Source organism: Danio rerio, chromosome 20 (genome assembly GCF_049306965.1).
Source record: "Danio rerio strain Tuebingen ecotype United States chromosome 20, GRCz12tu, whole genome shotgun sequence".
Lineage (NCBI taxonomy): Eukaryota > Metazoa > Chordata > Actinopteri > Cypriniformes > Danionidae > Danio > Danio rerio.
In genome coordinates this window covers 52,692,112-52,712,431 of record NC_133195.1, presented here as the reverse complement: position 1 = coordinate 52,712,431, position 20,320 = coordinate 52,692,112, and the positions used below count along the sequence as shown (strand labels likewise).

The 20,320-nt window shown below is 37.8% G+C and overlaps 2 protein-coding genes across 15 annotated transcripts in view; one reads left to right on the top strand and one right to left on the bottom strand.

Annotated features, from left to right (window-relative positions):
- The window catches only part of col12a1b (collagen, type XII, alpha 1b), a 230,408-nt gene that overhangs the window by 158,781 nt on the left and 51,307 nt on the right, over positions 1-20,320 (top strand). For all 14 annotated transcript variants that reach the window (XM_073933734.1, XM_073933737.1, XM_073933733.1 and 11 more), the window contains 7 exons: positions 1,186-1,309; positions 2,352-2,495; positions 3,587-3,751; positions 3,844-3,882; positions 5,856-5,994; positions 6,961-7,103; positions 11,533-11,642. In XM_073933734.1, coding sequence (XP_073789835.1) covers positions 1,186-1,309; positions 2,352-2,495; positions 3,587-3,751; positions 3,844-3,882; positions 5,856-5,994; positions 6,961-7,103; positions 11,533-11,642 — 864 coding nt within the window. The remainder of the gene's footprint in view (positions 1-1,185; positions 1,310-2,351; positions 2,496-3,586; positions 3,752-3,843; positions 3,883-5,855; positions 5,995-6,960; positions 7,104-11,532; positions 11,643-20,320) is intronic.
- Positions 1-20,320, bottom strand: part of LOC141379466 (uncharacterized) — a 275,167-nt gene that overhangs the window by 219,555 nt on the left and 35,292 nt on the right. The gene's annotated exons all lie outside the window — the stretch shown is intronic.

Here is a 20,320-nt window from a genome sequence, read left to right as displayed (position 1 = left end):
TTTTAAAAGTCGTACATTTTCGTACGACTGAGCTTGTATGAATTCGTACAAATTAGCCACTAAACTGACAAATCGTAAAATACTTACGTTTCCTCGTGAGATCAGGCTGGTTCTTCATAATGATTTATAATATGATTATATTATGCTTAGCTGAAAATATTCTGAGGTTCGTCAAATTTAGGTAAAGCAGGTATTAGCAGTGAATGGCAACTTGAAAAAATAAAATGCTAGCAGAGAAAGAGTTAAAAAAGGTTACCCTGATGAAGTAAAGTTTGTAGGTGCACTTAAAATATTAGCCATGTCAATAAAGGCTTTATAATTTTTTGGTATACTTTTCGAATACATTGGACTAACAATTTTTCTGTATAGCTTTAAAAATCCCTCGTCCAGTTGCACTTTAGTTTCTGAAGTTATAAATGCAGTTCGACAATCAAGTTCTCTGTAGCTGTGTTTCCATTCAAAAATGCAAATTAACTTTATGTGCAAAACTGGATTATCGCATAAAAGTCATGCGAATAAAACAGCGTTTTTATCCAATGAGTCAAAAAGAGCAAAATTGTCACTTCCTGATTAACTGGCGCCAAATATCAACCGTAAAAACGGAATTTGCTTTGGTAGGAGAAGCTGAATTAATCTTTTCTTCATTTAATAAATGAGTTGTGCCTTAGAAGGCAATCCTGACACGCAGTGAACACGCGGTGGCGTTTGAAGGTGTGAGACTCGGAGCACAGACGCTCTTGATTCTGGAGGTCATTAATAATAAAATAACACTAATACTGTAATGGTTAAGGCCAAAACTAAATTTCTGATGTTTTATAGTGTGCTCAGCCTGCTGGTTTGTCCATTCACACACATTTTTATCATCACATGATCTCTTATCACAAAATCACATGGCCTTTTTTAATGCGCATACTGGAATTTGTACGGTAAAAGTGTTTCCATCGTAGTTTATGCATATTTTTTCTTATTAAATAAAAACTTTATCCTACTCAGTTATGCACATATGTTTTTTATTTGCATTTTTAAAATCCATGAGCTTCCTCTCATTTCCATCAACCGTTTTTTTTTTTTTTTTGCGCATATAAATAGGAGGATGGAAACATAGCTTGTGGCTCACATACAGTATTTCAGTGTTAAAGCATTATGACCTTGTTTAATTTAATGTCTATATGTGTTTCCCGAAAGATTTCATTCGTGCAGTACAGTGACGACGCAAACACAGAGTTCAGGCTCAACACATATAAAGACAAAGGCACTGCGCTCTCCGCTCTCAAACTCATCCGCTACCAGGGAGGAAACACTAAGACAGGTATCATCATACTCACACACCTGAAGAGTCACAGCTGTTTCTTCTCTACAAAGTATTAAAAGAACATCAAAAATAAGTCTGTCATGTCATACTCACACTTTTATTTTATAATATATATATTTTTTAATTATATATATATATATATATATATATATATATATATATAAACGAGCATGTGATATGATTGACTGCAGCTGGCCACCCATCTAAATTCATTATTTAGCCAATCAGATTAATCCTAACTCACTGTAAGTAGCCAAGCTAGATATTACTCCCTTATCTTCGTTTTCCGAAGAAACCCCCCATCCACCCCTTCTCCTCCTTTCTTCCTTCACCACAGGGGAGCTTTCGAGAACCACCTGATCTCGTACTCCCCTCACATGCTCTATGGACCTGGCAGGAGCCCTGGGCTCAACTTTCTCTGAGCTCAGGGTTCTCTCCCGGTACAGCATGCCAAACCTGCTAACAGTTGTCAAACAACATAAAGTGTGAACTCTTGAAATATATATTTACAGTTATTTTTTTTCTTTTGATGTTATTATAATTTGAATTTATCATTCTGGAATAATGAGCAGTATACATTTTACCAATAATGTACAGTTAAATATAATTGTAATTATTACTTTTCATATTTGTGACCACAGATCACAAAACCAGTCAATTTTGGGAGGCAGAGAATATACATTATCTGAAAGTTAAATAGTAAAACAATTCCTTTGGGGTATAGTTTGTTGAGCTATGATAATATTTTGTTGATAGTATTTTGTAAAAATATTTATAAATCTTTAATATAATATATAATATTATATTTAGTTAATATATATTGATATATAGTTAATAGTTTAAATGTGTATTTCATATACTGTTATATACAATATATTTTGACTATTCCCACATATATACCCACACAGCATAAGATCTTGTGGTCCAGAATCAAACTTTCTTTTTTTAATCTATTTTAAATTTCTATACATTTCATGATGAGTTGGCAGCGTGAAAGTAGATGGGTTTTGCTGATGATGTTTCCTCTGTGTTGTCGCAGGAGTGGCTCTGAAGCATGTTTATGAGAAGGTCATCACTGTAGAAAATGGGATGAGAAGAAACGTGCCCAAGGTGGTGGTGGCTGTAACAGATGGACGCTCTCAGGACGACGTGCATAAGAACGCTGCCAAGTTGCAGCACGCGGGTATATATGATCCACTTCCACACGTTAAAAGATGTGACAAAAGCGTTACTAACTTTATAGTCAATTGTAAGTCGCTTTGGACAAGAGCATCTGCTAAGTGACTAAAAATAAATGTAAATGTATATTCATCAACACCTATTTAAAAAAGTCATCTCCTGAATTGCAGTATTGTGCAGAGCTTTAACAATTATTGTACAGTTGAAGGGAAAATTACAACCCAAGCTTATTCTTGAAACGTAGCCCTGCGGACGTTTTTGGAGACCGCGATTTACGTGGCCAGAGGTACGTACGGCCGCGTTTAGTTTTTTTCGAGCGTACGCTGCGGGGTGGTGTGGCGTCGCTCCGCTCCTCCTCTTCGCGCTCGCCGGTTGACGGCTCGCCTCCGAGTGGAGGGCTTTCCCGATGCAACCAGTTTGTCCGCTTAGCTCACAGCGTTGCGTCAGCGGAGCGGAGGCCCCGGAGGAGGATGAAGAGCCTGCCGCGGGGACGACAACCGGGATCGAGTCTGGGGAACAGCGGTTCCAGAAATCAGGTAGGATGTAAAACAGAATCCGAAAAATAAGGGCGAGAACGCGGCGGGATCCAAAAACGCGGTCGAAATCGAAGACGAGGGCTTTTGCTTTTTTTTTTTTTTCCTGGACGGCTTTTGCAAACCATCGCTCGGGTTTAGGGAAGGAGGAGGAGGAAGAGGAGGCCGATCCCGAGAGGCGCCCGAGACGCGAAAAAGCGCGCACAACGGCCTCTCGCGGATCCGCGAAAACAAAAACCACTCGAATACGTACCTCGCGGGATGTATCTCGCGGTTCGCAGAAACGTCCGCGGGGCTACGTTTCCACGATGAAAAATTGGAAAATTATTAGCTCTCCAGTCAGTTTTGTTGTTGAATCTGCCACTATGCTGACACATAGGCATTCTTAGCTCTGCCCTCTTTTAAAAAGAATCTCATTTAAATTTAAAGTGACAGTCACCAAAATGGCACAATTTGCATCAAAGCGGCAGTTTCAATGAGTTATAAATGTTTAATTAAGTGTAATATATGGTCACTTACAGAAAGAAATACAAACATGCTAATGCAGGATGTAATGTTTCAGGCTACAGTGTGTTTGTTGTTGGCGTGGCTGATGTGGACTTCGTGGAGCTGCAGAACATCGCCAGCAAACCGAGCGAGCGTCATGTTTTTGTGGTGGACGATTTTGACGCCTTCTCGACTATTCAGGATAACCTGGTCACGTTCATCTGTGAAACCGCAACCTCCTGTGAGTTCATGATTTTTGGTGCAATAAAATGATCTTTGAGAAGCTGCTTTGTTTACATCTTAAATGAATGTGCTTGTGTTCTGCTCCCGCAGCCTGTCCGTTGATCTACGTCAATGGATTTACGTCTCCAGGTAGGCATTTTTTTGATTGTTTGGGGTTAGTACGATTGTTTTAATGATTTTTAAAAAGCTAGAAACAGGCTTCATAGTACTGTCAGTTACTAACACCACAGCACACAGTACACGGCTCTCATCAGTCAACAGTGTTATTTAGACACCTCACCCCCGAACCTAACCCCACGGTCTCCCGGATTGTCGGACAAATGTTGGCAGGTATGGGTAACACTTTACAATAAGGTTCATTAGTTAATGCATTTACTAACATGAACTAATCATGAACAACACTTGTACAGCATTTATAAATCATAATTGAACATTTACTAATGCATTATTAACATCCAAGTCCGTGCTTGTTAACATTAGTTAATGCACCATGAGTTAACATGAACTAACAATGAACTACTGTATTTTTATTAACTAACGTTAACTAACATGAACAAATACTGTTGTAAATATATTGTTCATTGCTTGTTCCTGTTAGTAAATGCATTAATTAACATTAACTAATGAACCTTATTGTAAAGTGTGACCCAGGTATGTGTGTGAGCCCAAGCTAGAGAAAACAAAGTGGCACGGCTAAAGACTTGTTGTCAAGACGATTCATTTGAAGCACTATGAGTTGACTCATTATAGATGAATTAGTAGTTTTAGACACTGTGCACTTTCAGATTTAAGCCTTAGCTGGATACTTCACTTCACTTAGAGCTGTGTTACACACTACATGAAAGGTCATTTAAAAAAAAAAACATAATATGAGCTCTTTTAAGTTTTGTGCTGAGCACGAATCAATCAATTTGATCAAAATACAACAGATTTATGAGGAAACATTGTTACAAATTAAAGAGTGACGACAGGGTTTGTATGAGTGCTGGAAATCCTTGACAATTTTATTTTAATGAGCATTTTTAGCTATTGCTAGTGGTGGCATGGTGGCTCAGTGGTTAGCACTGTTGTCTCACAGCAAGAAAGTTGCTGGTTCGTGTCCCGGCTGGGCCAGTTGGCATTTCTGTGCTCTCCCCATGTTGGCATGGGTTTCCTCCGGGTGCTCCAGTTTCCCCCAAAGTCCAAACACATGCGCTATAGGTGAATCGGGCAAACAAAATTGGCCATAGTGTATGAGTATGTGTAATTGTGAGTGTGTCTGGGTGTTTCCCAGTACTGGGTTTCAGCTGGAAGGGCATCCACTGCATAAAACATATGCTGGAATAGTTGGCGGTTCATTCGCTGTGGCGACCCCTGATAAATAAAGGACTAAGTCAAAGGAGAATGAATGAATTAATTAATCTAGTGTTTCAGGGTTAAAATAGTGCTTAGATTTCTGAAAAGAAATCTTGAACTTGCTTGAAAATTGAATTGTGTTTCACTTATAATAATTTATCCTACTAAACAAGAATTAATAATAAATAAATAATATTTAAATAAAATAAATGGACTTTTGCATAAAATTTAAAGCCTGTTCATGTGCTGATGTTGATCTGTGGCCTTTGATTGAAGACAAAACGCATGATTGCGGAGTGTAGATTACCCAGAGATGACGAGATGATGTAGAGATGATGTATTATATATATATATGTATATGTATATGTATATGTATATGTATATATGTGTATATATATATATATATATATATATATATATATATATATATATATATATATATATATATATATATATATATATATATATATATATATGTATGTATATGTATGTATATATGTATATAATATGTATGTATATATCTATATATATATATATATATATTATAGCATCTAACATAATTTCTTGAAGTATGTATATGTATATAAATATGTCATTTGCCATACTTGTAAAGTGCTGGAAAAGTCTGAAAGGCGATTATATTTGACTTTGAAAAAGGTGTAAAAACCCTGTGCATATTGATTGGTGTTTAGAGCAGAATAACATGGCGTCTATGTACAGTATGAATGTCTATGTGCCGACTACTAACATGTATCATGATCCCCCAGGATTCAGGATGCTGGAAGCTTTTAATCTGACTGAGAAGATGTACGCAAGCACTAAGGGAGTCTCGATGGAGCCCGGTTCCTTCAACAGCTACACGGCCTACAGACTCCACAAGAATGCTTTCCTGAGCCAGCCTTCATCGTGAGTTCAAACCTCTCCTCATTATGATGATGGTTTTCTATTGACTTATTGGACTCACCATGCACAGCTTTTGCACTATCATGGTGAACGCTTCTAGGAAGTCAGGTATGCTTCCAGTGGATTGCATGTTCTCCCCGTGTTGGCATGAGTTTCCTCTGGGTGCTCCGGTTTCCCCCACAGTCCAAAGACATGTGGTATAAGTGAATTGGTAAACAAAAGCTGGTGGTTGTGTATAAGTGTGTGTGTGTGTGAATGAGTATTGGTGTATAGGTGTTTTCCAATATTGAATTGTGGCTGGACAGGCATCCACTGCGTAAATCAAATGCTGGAATAATTGGCGGTTCATTCTGCTGTGGCGACCACTGAAATAGGGACTAAGCCAAGAAAATGAATGAATGAACTAATGATTTTTTGCCCTATAATATTGATATGGCTTTGGGAGACATGGTTGCTCAGTGGTTAGCACTGTCCCCTCACAGCAAGAAGATCGCTGGTTCGAGTCCCGGCTGGGTCAGTTGGCATTTCTGTTTGGAGTTTGCATGTTCTCCCCGTGTTGGCGTGGGTTTCCTCCGGGTCTTTAATCCTGTAAAGTGCAGGAATATCAATGTAAAACCATAGTGTTAATTAAAAATGTGGCCAGAAATACGCGACTTTAAGTTTTAAGTTCAACTAATCCCAGAGTTCTCAGTGCTTGAGGCAGAGTTTAGTCTTAGAAAGAATTGTTAGAGGCTAAATTGAAAGCTTGGTTGGCTTTTGTTGACCTGCTGCTGTTTGCCCAGGTAGAGACCACTATCCAAAAAGTGTTCAAAGCCACGGCTCTCCCACACACTTCCTTAATTACTTTACCATCCTTCTAAAACACCGGATCAAATAAATCCAGTCCCTCTGACCTGCCAGTGCTGATTTCAGCAGAAACAAACGATCCTTCTTCTTGCTCTGGCTCATTTTGTCAACTCTCTTTTACAGATATATTCATCCTGATGGTCTGCCTTCAACCTACACCATCATCCTGATGTTCAGACTGCTGCCAGATTCCCCGAATGAAGCCTTCGATATTTGGCAGGTGTCAGACAAGAATTACAAACCTGAGACTGGTGTCACCATTGATCGTAAGTGGGCTTGAGTATTACATGTCCTAACTACATGCAATGAGATATCTCGACATGCATCTTTTCTGCATTTTTTCAGTTAAAGGAGTTTTTTCCTAATCATCTGCGGTTGTGATGTGTGAAATCTCTTTTTTCGAAATGCTTTCTTTATACAGTTGAAGTCAGAATTATTAGCCCCCCTTTGAATCTGTTTTCTTTTTTTAAATATTTCCCAAATGATGTTTAACAGAGCAAAGAAATTTCCACACTATGTCTGATAGCATTTTTTTCTTTTGGAGAAAGTCTTATTTGTTTTATTTCGGCTAGAATAAAAGCAGTTTAGAATTTTTTGAAAACCATTTTATGGTTAAAATTATTAGCCCCTTTAAGCTATATTTTTTTCGATAGTCTACAAAACAAACCATCATTATACAATAACTTGCCTAATTACCCTAACCTGCCTAGTTAGCCTAATTAACCAAGATAAGCCTTTAAATGTCACATTAAGCTGTATAGAAGTGTCTTGAAAAATACCTTGTAAAATATAACTTACTGTCATCAAAGCAAAGATAAAATAAATCAGTTATTAGAAATTAGTTATTAAAACTATTATGATTAGAAATGTGCTGGAAAAAAAACTGCTCTCCGTTAAACAGAAATTGGGGAAAAAATAAACAGGGGGACTAACAATTCTGACTTCAACTGTATGTGTTGTCCTAGCAGAACAACAGCATGAACTGCTATGACAATTACAACCTCAGGTACTGATTATGGGCTTTTCGTATGAACATCATATTACGTCACATTTCAAGAGTTCACACTTAATTTATACTTGATTTATACTTCTGCGTCAAGTGACCGGCGTGACCCACGGCGCATGCAACGCGTGGCTGTGCATTTATACTTCTGCGCGCTGTCTCTGTCAGTCTGCATTAACACTTCCGAAACGCTAGTTGGCAGTGAGGTGTAAATGTTGATCTGTGTCGAGTTTCTTCGCTGCTTTTTAGCTTTTCCTGAACACTTCCGGGATGTACAAGTGGCTCAAACTCGCTCATTTTGAGGCAGGAACCGGCGGACGTGCAACAACTTTAACTATGAGGTAATCACATAACAAAACTTTCCATCCGGAGCTCCTTCACGGGACTCCACACTTGTAAACAATCGCTACATTGGGTTCACGCCATTCGCGCGGCTCTCGGTCCCGCCCAGACTCGTCAGCGCTACTAAGCCGACCAATCACAGAGCTTGCGCTACGCGTTGTTGCGACGTGTAGTTACATTTTTTGAGAGGTGCACGTCAGTGACGGCGACGGCCACGGCGAAGGGCTATGCATCAACGCCGTAGCATACGCCGGCGTTTGACGCAGAAGTATAAATCTGCCTTTAGATATTGCTTGACAACTGTAAGCTGGTTTGGCATGCTGTCCCGGGAGAGAACCCTGAGCTCGGAGATAGTTGAGCCCAGGGCTCCCGCCAGGTCCATAGAGCATGTGAGGGGAGTACGAGATCAGGTGGTTCTCGAGAGCTTCCCTTTTTTGTAAAGGAGAAAAGGAGGAGAAAGGGTGTGGATGGGGGGTTTCTTCGAAAAACGTAGATAAGGGAGTAATATCTAGCTAGGCTACTTATAGTGAGTTAGGATAAATCTGATTGGCTAACTAATGAGTGTAGATAGGTGGCCAGCTGCAGTCAATTATATCACGTGCTCCTTTTGAAATTAGTTTAAAAACTTCACTTATTGCCATACTGAACAGTTTTTTTTCCCCAGCTATCGTTTTTTTTTTTTTTTTTTTTTTAGAAATTTCTGTTTTTGTGACTATGTGGCAGAACAACAGCATAAACAAAGCTTTCTCATGTAAATGAGTAACTTTTTGATTTAGTGGCTTTAATTAATACATTTTTTAGAAATGCTTTATATTTTTGCGACCTCATGGCAGAACAACAGCATAAACAACAACAATTTTAAGCTCAGGTACTGATTATGGGCGTTTTTCAATGTTAAATGCTGCCAATGTGAGTTTGAACATCATTTTACATCAAATGTATTACCATACTGAAAGTTGTTTTTTTTCTAACCATCCACTGCTGCGATGCACAACATTTCTATTTTAGAAATGCTTTTTATTTCTGTGATGTTGTGGCAGAACAACAGCATAAACAACAATAATTATAACCTCAGGTACTAATTATGGGTGTTTTTCAGTGTTAAATGCTAACAATGTGAGTTTGAACATCATTTTACGTCACAGTTATTGCCATACTGAACTTTTTTTTTTCCTAACCATCTGCAGCTGTGATGCACAAAATCTCTAACTTAAAAATACTTTCTATTTCTGCGACATCGCGGCAGAAAAACGGCATAAACAAAAATGAAATTCATATCCTCAGGTACTGATTATGGGCTATTCATATGAATATCATATTACGTCACATTTATTGCCATACTGAAAAGTTTTTTCCCAGCTATCCTTTTTCAGAAATTTATATTTTTGTGACGTTGTGGCAAAACAACAGCATAAACAAAGCTATCTCATGTAAATGTGTAACTTTTTGATTTAGTGGCTAATTCATATGAAATCATACAGTTTGATTTGTTGAATTTAGTATGATTTGCTCATCTCCCAATGACGGTTGGGTTTAGGGATGATGTTGGGTGCCATGCCTCCTTTTTAAAATTGTATATTTTTGTACGACTGAACTTGCATGTATTCGTATGATTTAGCCACTAAGCTGACAGAACGTAATTTATTTATTTAATTATTTATTTTTTCTCGTGAGATCAGTCTGGCGGCAGAACAACAGCATAAACAAAAATGAAATTTATAACCTCAGGTACTGATTATGGGATTTATTCAGTGTTAAATGCTTCTAATGTAAGTTTGAACACCCTATATGTGATATTTATTACCGTACTACTGAAAGCAGCAGCACATAGTTTAACTCAGATCTTGAAAATAAAATAACTTTTATTCACACTATTAACCATTGGCTTATTTAAATAAAATAACTTGCAAACATTTTGAATGAAATTTAAACGGTAACGTTAAATATGTATTAATTAAATTATATCCCTTTTTATTTAGTTGGGAGTGCAATGGCTGGTATTTAAATGAATGGGACTAGTATTGTGTGTCGTATCATGATTGGTGCGGACAGCTAAATTGCTTGTTGCTGGAATTTTTCTGTTTGCGCATTTAGTTAAGACACAGTGATATTTTACAGCTGTGCTTTTCAGAATATTCATGTCTGGCTGTGGTGAGGAAAAAAAAACAAATGGGATTTTTTAATATAGAAATTGTTTGTTGAATACAAAGTCTTCTGTTATTCACATTTTTCTTCTGTAAAATAAAATCAGCCCAGTAAGCTCACTTCTGATCTGATTCGCAGAAGGCTAAATTATTTGAGTTGAACCAAAGGGCGATTATAACGATGGATTGGGAAAGTTTGTTTTTGTCTTGACAGCATATTTTCTGATTTTATTATTTATTTAAAAGAAAAAAGTTTTAATTTAGAAATATATTTTTGGGAGTAAAACATTAATTCAAAAGCAATTTATTATGTTTTTTATTAGAATAAATATGTAATGTAACTCCTCTGAATTCTCACACACATTTGCTGGAAGAAAGATCATACAATGGTTTGTTTATAAACATTAATCAGTTCTAAATGATGCTTCCAAGACTGTCATGAATCATTTGCAAAAAAAAAAAAAAAAAAAGCGTGTGTTAGCCAGCCAGATAGCAATATCTTGGTTGCAAGTTTAAATCGCCAAAATTCATAACAAAGTTGATTGTCTCAGTGAAAACCATATGTTTAAGTTTGCAGAGCTTAAAACTGCACAATGTACACATTTATTTAACTTATTCAACAATTTGTTTTTCCTTTTAACCTAATCTGAGACACCAAATGAACAGAACAGTGATAGCTTTGAGTACTAAAAGGCTTTTAGTAATCAAAGTTGGCCTTTTCCAACACATTTGCTTTAAACCAGTGGTCTCAAACTGAAATCCTGGACAGCCACACCTAGTTTAGCTCCAACCACCTTAGCTCACACCTGCTTAATAGTATCTAGTAGTCTTGAACACCTTAGTTAAATGGTTCAGCTGTGTTTGATTAGGGTTGGAGCCAAACTGCAGAGTTGCGGCACTCCGGGAATCGAGTTTGAGACCTATGCTTTAAACCAGGGGTCAACAATCACGTTCCTTGAGGTCCGGTGCCCTACAGGGTTTAGCTCCAACTTGCCTCAACACACCTGCCTGGGTGTTTCATGTATACCTAGTAAGACCTTGATTAGCTTGTTCAGGTAGGTTTGATTAGGGTTGGAGCTAAAACTTGCAGAACACCTGCCCTCCAGAAACAAGTTTGGTGATCCCTGCTTTAAACCAGCAACCCTTTCAATCATCAATATGTGGGGTTTGTGGTGTATTCAACTTTTTTTTTCTGTTTTTCCTCAGCATCTGCCCAAAGTGTTTCATTTTATAACAAGGATACGACAGGGGAGATCCAACGAGCCACGTTTAAAAACGATCAGGTCAAGAGGATCTTCCATGGAAGCTTCCACAAGGTAATTTGCTCCTTTATTTAATGTTTTTTATGCATGTTGATTATGTAATGCTGTTGTTTTTTGTAGTACATTAGTCTTCAGGTGATAATCTAGTGCAGTTTTTCTAGATAAAGATCTTTGCTGAAGATGCTTGTGTGCTGTTGGGGATGTTTTCATCCTCTCTGAGGTGATGTTGAGTCTTTATTTGGCCCTGAATTTCTCTGCGTTTCAGCAAATGGAATGGTTTTTGGTGACAAATCTTATTTTGATAAAATGCTTTGAAATTTTTCAAAAATTCAACAATGCTCTCTGGGCAAATGGACTACCCTTTCATTATGTTGGTGGCTGTTTTTGCCCCAATGACTTCCATTATAATGAGATTTATTAATTGCAAAGCCATGGCAGCATTTAATCACGCATTCTTGATTGTTGCTGGTTTTTCTTGTTGGGAAGAGGTACAACTTGTACGTTTTACTGTTGATTATAAGAATCATCACCATTGCAATCAAAAAAGCTTCAATACAATGGAAGTCAACGGGGCAAAAACAGCCCCAAACATAATGAAAGGGTATTCAATTTGAACAGTACATAAAGGTGAAATTTTAATCGCAATTTACAGTGCTTATTTTGCTAGCACATGTTGTTACTTTTATGATGTGTTCACACAAGATGAGGCACTTGTGAGTAAATTGGTTTACTAAAAAGTTTACTTTGCACATCAAATTCGTCTCAATCACGCGTCAAATTCACATCACAATAGATGCCAATTCGACTCATAGGCTGGGCTTCTGTCTGCTTGGTGACTCTAGATTCATTGCAAAATTGCTAAAATGGATTTTGTTGAAAGTAGCTGTGCTTTATGTACTTTAGGAAGGCTGAAAAAATGCGTAGATTCATTCGGCACCATGTCTGATTGCACTAGATACTTTTTAGAGGTGCACCCAGCTCTGTGAGTTCATCAACTCCTCCACAACCTGGATAATGGAAGCTTTCAGCGGTGCTTCAGATTGAGCCCAGTTTGATGAGCTGTTGTCTGTTGTCGGCAAGAGTTTTTCCATGAAAAACAGGCATTACATCATAATTACTCCCCTACAAGAGCAAGCTCCTGATTGGTTATTGCAACTTCTGATTCACGCTGACTTTGAGATGTTCAAGTTCAAGTTCAATTTATTTATATAGCACGTTTCCCCACTGCCACAAGGCTGCACAAAGTGCTTTACAGAGAAAAAATAAACATTTTAATTCAGATGTTCTGGTTGTGACATCACAATATGGTGAAGGCTTGGCTCGTGAATATCAATATGAACTATTTGTCTCGAACTTTAATTGGTTTGGTAAATTAATTCACAACAGCATTGCCATTTTCCCTTTTTTTTTTTGGAATAAAGAGTAGCCAAACTTTGTAAAACACTCAGAAGCTGTATTAAATCTGTATTAGATACTCTTCATCCCTACCTTAGATGTTTTACTAAATGAAAAGGTAAGAGCAAATTAAGCAGTGGCAAAGAAATGGTTCTCTTCCATAAATTATGCTTGTGTCTCAGAGCCAAACTGTGTGAGGTCTTCAGCAAAACAAATGGCCTTTATGTGTGAAGACAGCAAAACATGGACAGATGTTCATGGATATATAGATCAAGGGAGTCCTTTTCTTCAAGAAGACCACAGCCTGCAACTGTGGAATGGAAATGTAGGATGAAGGAACGTTGCTGTCAGCAAACCAATTTGCTCTGTACAATCTATGGCTTTTTTGCCAAAAGGAAGAACAAACAATTGTTTCTTACAAATTACATTTGGTTTAGATTTGGAAAGCTGCACAACTCAATGCTCAAAGGTTAATTAATCAACAATCTGTGAATATAACCGGCCTCTAATGGTAAAAATGTATTAATTTTATTTTTTTATAATCACACTTGATATAATCAGTGTGCAGAAAAACTTTGATTGACATTTTTCGTTTGTACATGTCATCAAAGGGGGAAAGCCCCGCCCATTGGTTAAGATCTCTCCCTCATTAGCAAAGGATGCTACGTTTTTAAACAAAACATTTTGAATATGTAGCTCCGCCCTCTTTAAAAAAAATCTCATTTAAATTTAAAGAGGCAGTCACTAAAATTACACCATTAGGATCATAGCCTAAAAGGGGCAAATTCAGAGAGTTATAAAACATTATTTGTGTGGTATTTTGAGCTGGAACTTCACATGCACACTCTAGGAACATCAGAGACTTATTTAACATCTTGTGAAAAGCGGCGTAATAGGTCTTCTTTAAGTGCAACTGGCTTTAGTAGTTAGTATTTCTGTCACGATTCGGCAAAGGGAATGACGCAGACTTAAGCGCAGGACCTCAAATAGGTTTATTATTAATAATAATAATAATAATAATAATAATAATAATAATAATAATAATAATACAACAAAAAGAGAACAAAAACAACCCTGGGGGGGGGGGGGGGTAACATAACTTAAACAAACTTGACTGGGTGGCCAGAGAAGAGTAGGGCTGGACTGGACATGACTGGACACTGAGGAGAAGGACAACGAACTGGCACAGGACAGCAGACAAGAGGTAGTTATAAGCAGAAATAATTAACAAACAAACAAACAAACAAACAAACAAACAAACAAACAAACAAACAAACAAACAAACAAAAAAACAAACAAACAGGTGAACATAATAACCTAATAATAGGTCAACAAGGAGGGTGAGACTAGACATTAGACAGGAGAGCACATGTCACAAAAACAACACAGGCCATGGGCTCACAAAAAACCGAAACCAACTAGACTGAGACGCTGAGAATGAAACGACGCGCTGCAGACAGAACAAACACAAACACCAGAACGAGAGTGCGCATCCTGAGCTCGCTCAGACGGTGTTCATACAAAAAACACAGACAAGAACAGAATATGAGTGCTCGACCCGAGAAAACTGGAGCCAAGCACAGCATACATGACAGGACTAGAGACTGGACTCCGAAACAAAAGCGGGCAAGACCAAAATGGCAGAATACTGACATTTTCAGTATTTATTCAGTAATAATTAGTAATTCAGAATTATTAAGACCTCAAAGTCCTGTCCATCTTTCTAAATTTCATTACAGCTTATTTGAATGTGCTTTCCTACATGTTTGAAGAGGCACGATTACACAAGCATCACATTTACTTTTATATATAGTTCATTAAGATGCCAAGGTGTACATTAAAAACCCTGCAATCTCATCCAAAACCGTTTATAAATGCATCTCCCTTGCAGACAAACACGGAAAAAGTTACATCACTGCTTAATAAACAATTACATCAGACCGCTAGAAGATGCTGAGCGGATTTATACTCTGCATTTATCTTTGTCTCAGTGTCTGTTTGGCCTAGATCCTGTCAGACTGTCAGGTTGCCTGTCAAAGTTGACCACGGGGGATACATTCTTGTGTTTGAATGAGAGGTGTGGTGTCTTGTTTGTTGTGGTTTTGGCTTGTGCGAACATCCCTGCTGCTTTCCGTCAGTCTGCTCCTTCAGGGAGAATGAAGAATGAGTGATATGACAGCGCATGATGGCATCAGGTATATATGCGGTGTATTTGTTTGGCAGTGGGCAGGAGCGCTTTGCAGTATTAGCATGCAAGAGCAACATTGAGTAATGAGAAATATAAGAATGGGAATTTCCCCAAGTAAATCAAAATCAAGAATTTATTAGGGGTGTTTATAGCAAAGCAGTGTTCACTGTAGTTTTCAAATTATTCTGCAATTTAGAAGTAAGCTATTTTCTGCCAGTTTTAGGACTTACAATTCATTTGTCTATTGGGAAATGACAAGAAATAACAAAAGGCAGTGAACCAGGGGTGTCCAAACTCGGTCCTGGAGGGCCGGTGTCCTGCAGATTTTAGCTCCAACTTTCTTCAACACACCTGCAAAGTTGTTTCTAGAAAGCCTAGTTAGAGCTTGATTAGCTAGCCCAGGTGTGTCTGATTGGGGTTGGAACTAAACTTTGCAGGACACACCAGCCCTCCAGGACCGAGTTTGGACATGCCTGCAGTAAACGGTCAAACAATTAGCTGCACAAATCAGTGTGTTTTATGATTACATATAGGAAAAAAAGTAATACAATAGGAAAATATCAGTTCGTATGAGTCAGGTTGAGCTTTATTGTCAGTCAGCTACATGTGTGGATATAAAGTGGAACGAAATGTTAACCGCGGTGCTACATAAATACACATAATCATAAATATGAACACAACACTGTGTGTAAAAGCTGTTAGGTTAAATGTCACTTTAAGCTGATACTAGTATCTTAAAAAATATTTACTCAAATATTAGTTACTGTCATCATGGTAAAGATAAAATAAATCAGTTTTTAGAAATGAGTTATTAAAACTTTTGGGCTCTATTTTGACGGTCCATGTGCAGAGCGCAAAACGCAGGGCGCAAACGCTTTCAGGGGGTGTCAGGACGCATTTTTGATAATTTAAGGACGGGAAAATCCGCTTTGCGCCGTGGCGCATGGTCTAAAAGGGTTGAGTTTATTTTCTTAACGAGTTATAGGTGTGTTTTGAGAATAAACCAATCAGAGTCTCATCTCCCATTCCCTTTAAGAGCCAGCTGCGTAGCGCCAAGAGCGCATTCGCTATTTACAGGACGCAAAGTAAGTCTAAGTGGAAAAACTGAGCATTTCACTAGCAAACCGTTAACAGAGCATCTACTGCATGAGAATGAGAGATAATGGATCTACTTTCACATTCGCACTTGGATAGGGAAACCTTTACGCACAGACATCAATTAGTCTATAAATAATTAATTGCGTTTGTTAAGTACAAATATTAGTTTCAAAACTATTTCTAAATTCAGTTCTAATTTCCAGCAAACGAATACATGAACCATAATAACGAAGTGTGCTCAAAAACCCGAGTTATACCCTAAAACACATGCTGTGCCCATATGGTCTAAAACCTGACAGATGGGCAAATCTAAGCTTGTTTTAATAAAACAAATATAAATATGGATATAATAAATAATACTGCTAATAATAATAACATTATACAAAAGCAAATCGTTATGAATGAACTGAAAAAGCCTCCCGAGATGAAGAAGACATAAAAGCAGTGATTTTTCATATTTATGTAGGCTAGAAAATAATATGTTTAGTAATATTTTAATCCTTTATATTTATATTCTATATCTATTCTTATTATATCCTATATTTATCCTTAATATTTAAATTTTTTTCATATGTAAAGATATTTGCCTATTGCTCTCTTGTGCGTATTAAGCAGTGTGTAAGCGAGGCGCAACTCTGCGCTGGAGTTTAGACCGGGTTTGTTTTGGTCTAATGAAAAATCTATTTTAGTTTCTCAAAATAGCAACGCGCCAGCAGTGCGCCTCAGAACTCCTTCGCTTTTTAGAGCGCCTATGGGCGCACAAATGAGCGCTAATGCATTTGTTATTTAAACAGCCTAGCGCAACGCCTCAAAACCACTCTTGCGCCAAGCTGAAACTAGCAAAAGACTATTGCGCCACGCCTTGCGCCACATTGCGCCGGGTATATGATAGGGCCCGTTATGTTCAGAAATGTGTTTTCTGTTAAACGGACATTAGTGGAAAAATATACAGGAGGGCTAAAATTCTGACTTCAGCTGTATATGAATAGATCTTTTGTTTTGATTCTATCAAGTTGTAAAATCCCAAAGAGATGAAGCACTTTTCATTTGTAAAGTGTTTAATTTACTGAATTGGCCAACACAGATATGACTGCCAGATTATTTAATACATAAAGGATATTTTCCCCCAATATAATTTCTCTGCGTAGGTCTGCCTTCAGTAAAGCTGCAAGGGTGCACGAGCCATGTGCTGCTGCATCATATGACATTTTCTAATGAAAGCCAATGGAGTGGCAAAAGCGATCATCTTTGAGCCTGACGAATGGTTCATGCTTTAGATCTCGTCTTTTTGGAAGGAAGTCATGTCTGAATTTTTTAGCAATTAAATTTGTTTTTGCATGGTGCTGGCATGTCGTCTACTCGAGCAGATGGCTTTTTGCACTTGATAAATAAACATGATTTAGACTTTCTCGCTTCAGCAAAAGGATTTTTTCGGTTGGCTCTGTATGTGATGAGAGTAATAGGACTTTAAACAGCAACACTGTAACTCATATAGAAATAAATCACCCCAAGATGAACCTCTGTCATCAGATACTCAAAGCTGATGTTTTTTGTCTGATCACTGCATGCGCTATAGGTGAATTGGATGAACTGAATTGGCCGTAGTGTATAAACGTGGGAATGAGAGAGTTTATGGGTGTTTTCCAGTACTTGGTTGCAGCTGGAAGGGCATCCACTGTGTAAACTATATGGCAAAATTAGTTGTTGGTTCATTCCGCAGTAGTGACTTCTGAAACAGAGACTAAGCCGAAGGAAAAGGTATGAAATTTATATTCATTCATTAATTTTCTTGTCGGCTTAGTCCGCTTTATTAATCCGGGGTCGCCACAGCGGAATGAACCGCCAACTTATCCAGCAAGTTTTTACGCAGTGGATGCCCATCCAGCTGCAACCCATCTCTGGGAAACATCCACACACACACTCATACACTACGGACAATTTAGCCTACCCAATTCACCTGTACCGCATGTCTTTGGACTGTGTGGGAAACCGGAGCACCCGGAGGAAACCCACGCGAACGCAGGGAGAACATGCAAACTCCACACAGAAACACCAACTGAGCCGAGGCTCAAACCAGCGACCTTCTTGCCGTGAGGCGACAGCACTACCTACAGCGCCACCGCTTCGCCCCTTGAAATTCATATGAATATTCAATAATTGTACATGATGTCAATTTGTAAATGAACCAAACCAAAACACATACACACACAAAACTAAAGGGAAGAAAAAAAGAAAGAAAGAAATAAGGGGAGAGGGATCTCTTTACTTGTTTGCAAACATAGTGAGTCACAGAAAGGCAGAAATTATTATTAAAATAAATCAAAATGGTCTTTTGTAATGGAAATAGAGGTCAATAAAGACAGAAGGTTCATTTCTAAAAAAAAAAAAAAACTGCAATACAATAGGCACTAAATGCAGGAGAAATGCTGAAACATAAGATTTCTCCATATCTATCCTCTGTGGGTTTGGCTGAAACGGAGGACAGCTCTGTCTTTGAAAGATCTGTCCAGACGTGTGGCAGATTGAGTTGAAATAGAGAAGTGGTCTGTTTAAAAGATCGTGCTTCCCTCTGAATGGCCACAGGTGGCCAATAAAGCAGACGCTGGAGGACAGCTGCCAGTGATCAAACAAAACAAAACAAACAAACTCAAACCGTTATAATCGGTTCTGACAATGCTTTAAATGGAATAGCAGTGCAGCGGATTATAAACAACAGAGGTTGTGCAGAAATATCAGGTTTAGAATGCTATGCAAACACAATACAGAGTATGCAGTGCAAATGAGCAGTTTTTTTTTTTCAGGAGTGTGTACTTGAATATATTTTTAGTGCTGTACTTTTACTGCAGTCACTATTTTATACATTTGTTTATTCTTGTCTACAGTTGAAGTCAGAATTATTAGCCCTCCAGAATTATTAGCCCCCACTGTATATCTTTTCCCCAATTTCTGTTTAACGGAGAGAAGATTTTTTTAGCACATTTCTAAACATAATAGTTTTAACTCATTTCTAATAACTGATTTATTTTATCTTTGCCATAATGACAGTAAACAATATTTGACTAGATATTTTTTCATGATACTAGTAGCTTAAAGTGACATATTGAGCTTAAAATGGTTTTTAAAAAAAAATTTAAAACTGCTTTGATTCTAGCCGAAATAAAACAAATAAGACTTTCTCCAGAAGAAAACATATTATCAGACATACTGTGAAAATTTCCTTGCTCTGTTAAACATCGTTTGGGAAATAATTTAAAAAGAACAAAAAAATTACACGATATCTACTAATTCTGACTGTACATTGACTGTAAGTAGAATAATCAGTCCTGTGATTCCAGTCTATTAAAATCGCTCCAAACAGATTGAGTTCAAGACATAGACATAAAAATTACATTATTGTGTAATGGTATCCCTTATTTCATATACAAAGTGCTTATGTCATTTCAGTTTACATTATACATTATGAAAAAGGCCGCATGCTATTCTGTACGAAATATAAATAATTGAGACCAGAAGACCTCCAGGCTAAACAGAAAACAATCATGTGCCACAGGAACAGCTTTAGATAATACGTACCACATTGCTCAAGTTGTCTGGAGATGTCATGTTTGGTTTGATATTGACTAGATTAGATAGGAAGTTTGCAAAGAGGCACGAAAGAAAACCAGCTTAGGGCCTCAAAGAAAGATGGAGGTCTGGCTCCATAACAATCCTTCATCGTTCCAATGAATATCGAGTCTTTTTCACTTTGTTTAGCTCAACGGTAAGGTAAACATCTCAGCATGTTTACTGATACTCACCAGTGATCTGCTGTGGTCAAATCACGAGCGCATCATTACTATCTACTGTAGCAACCGCAAAATTTCCAAGCCAAATTCTCAACCCACTGCTCTGAACTCCTCTAATAGCTAGAAATGTGATTACACTGCAGCTTTCGACTGGTGTTTAAGACTTGGCCGCCCGACGGTCCAAGGCATATGGAGGAACGACTTCATCATGCGCTGTGGTGAACTGGGAATATCAGTGTACATTGATTATGAATGAACGTTCAATA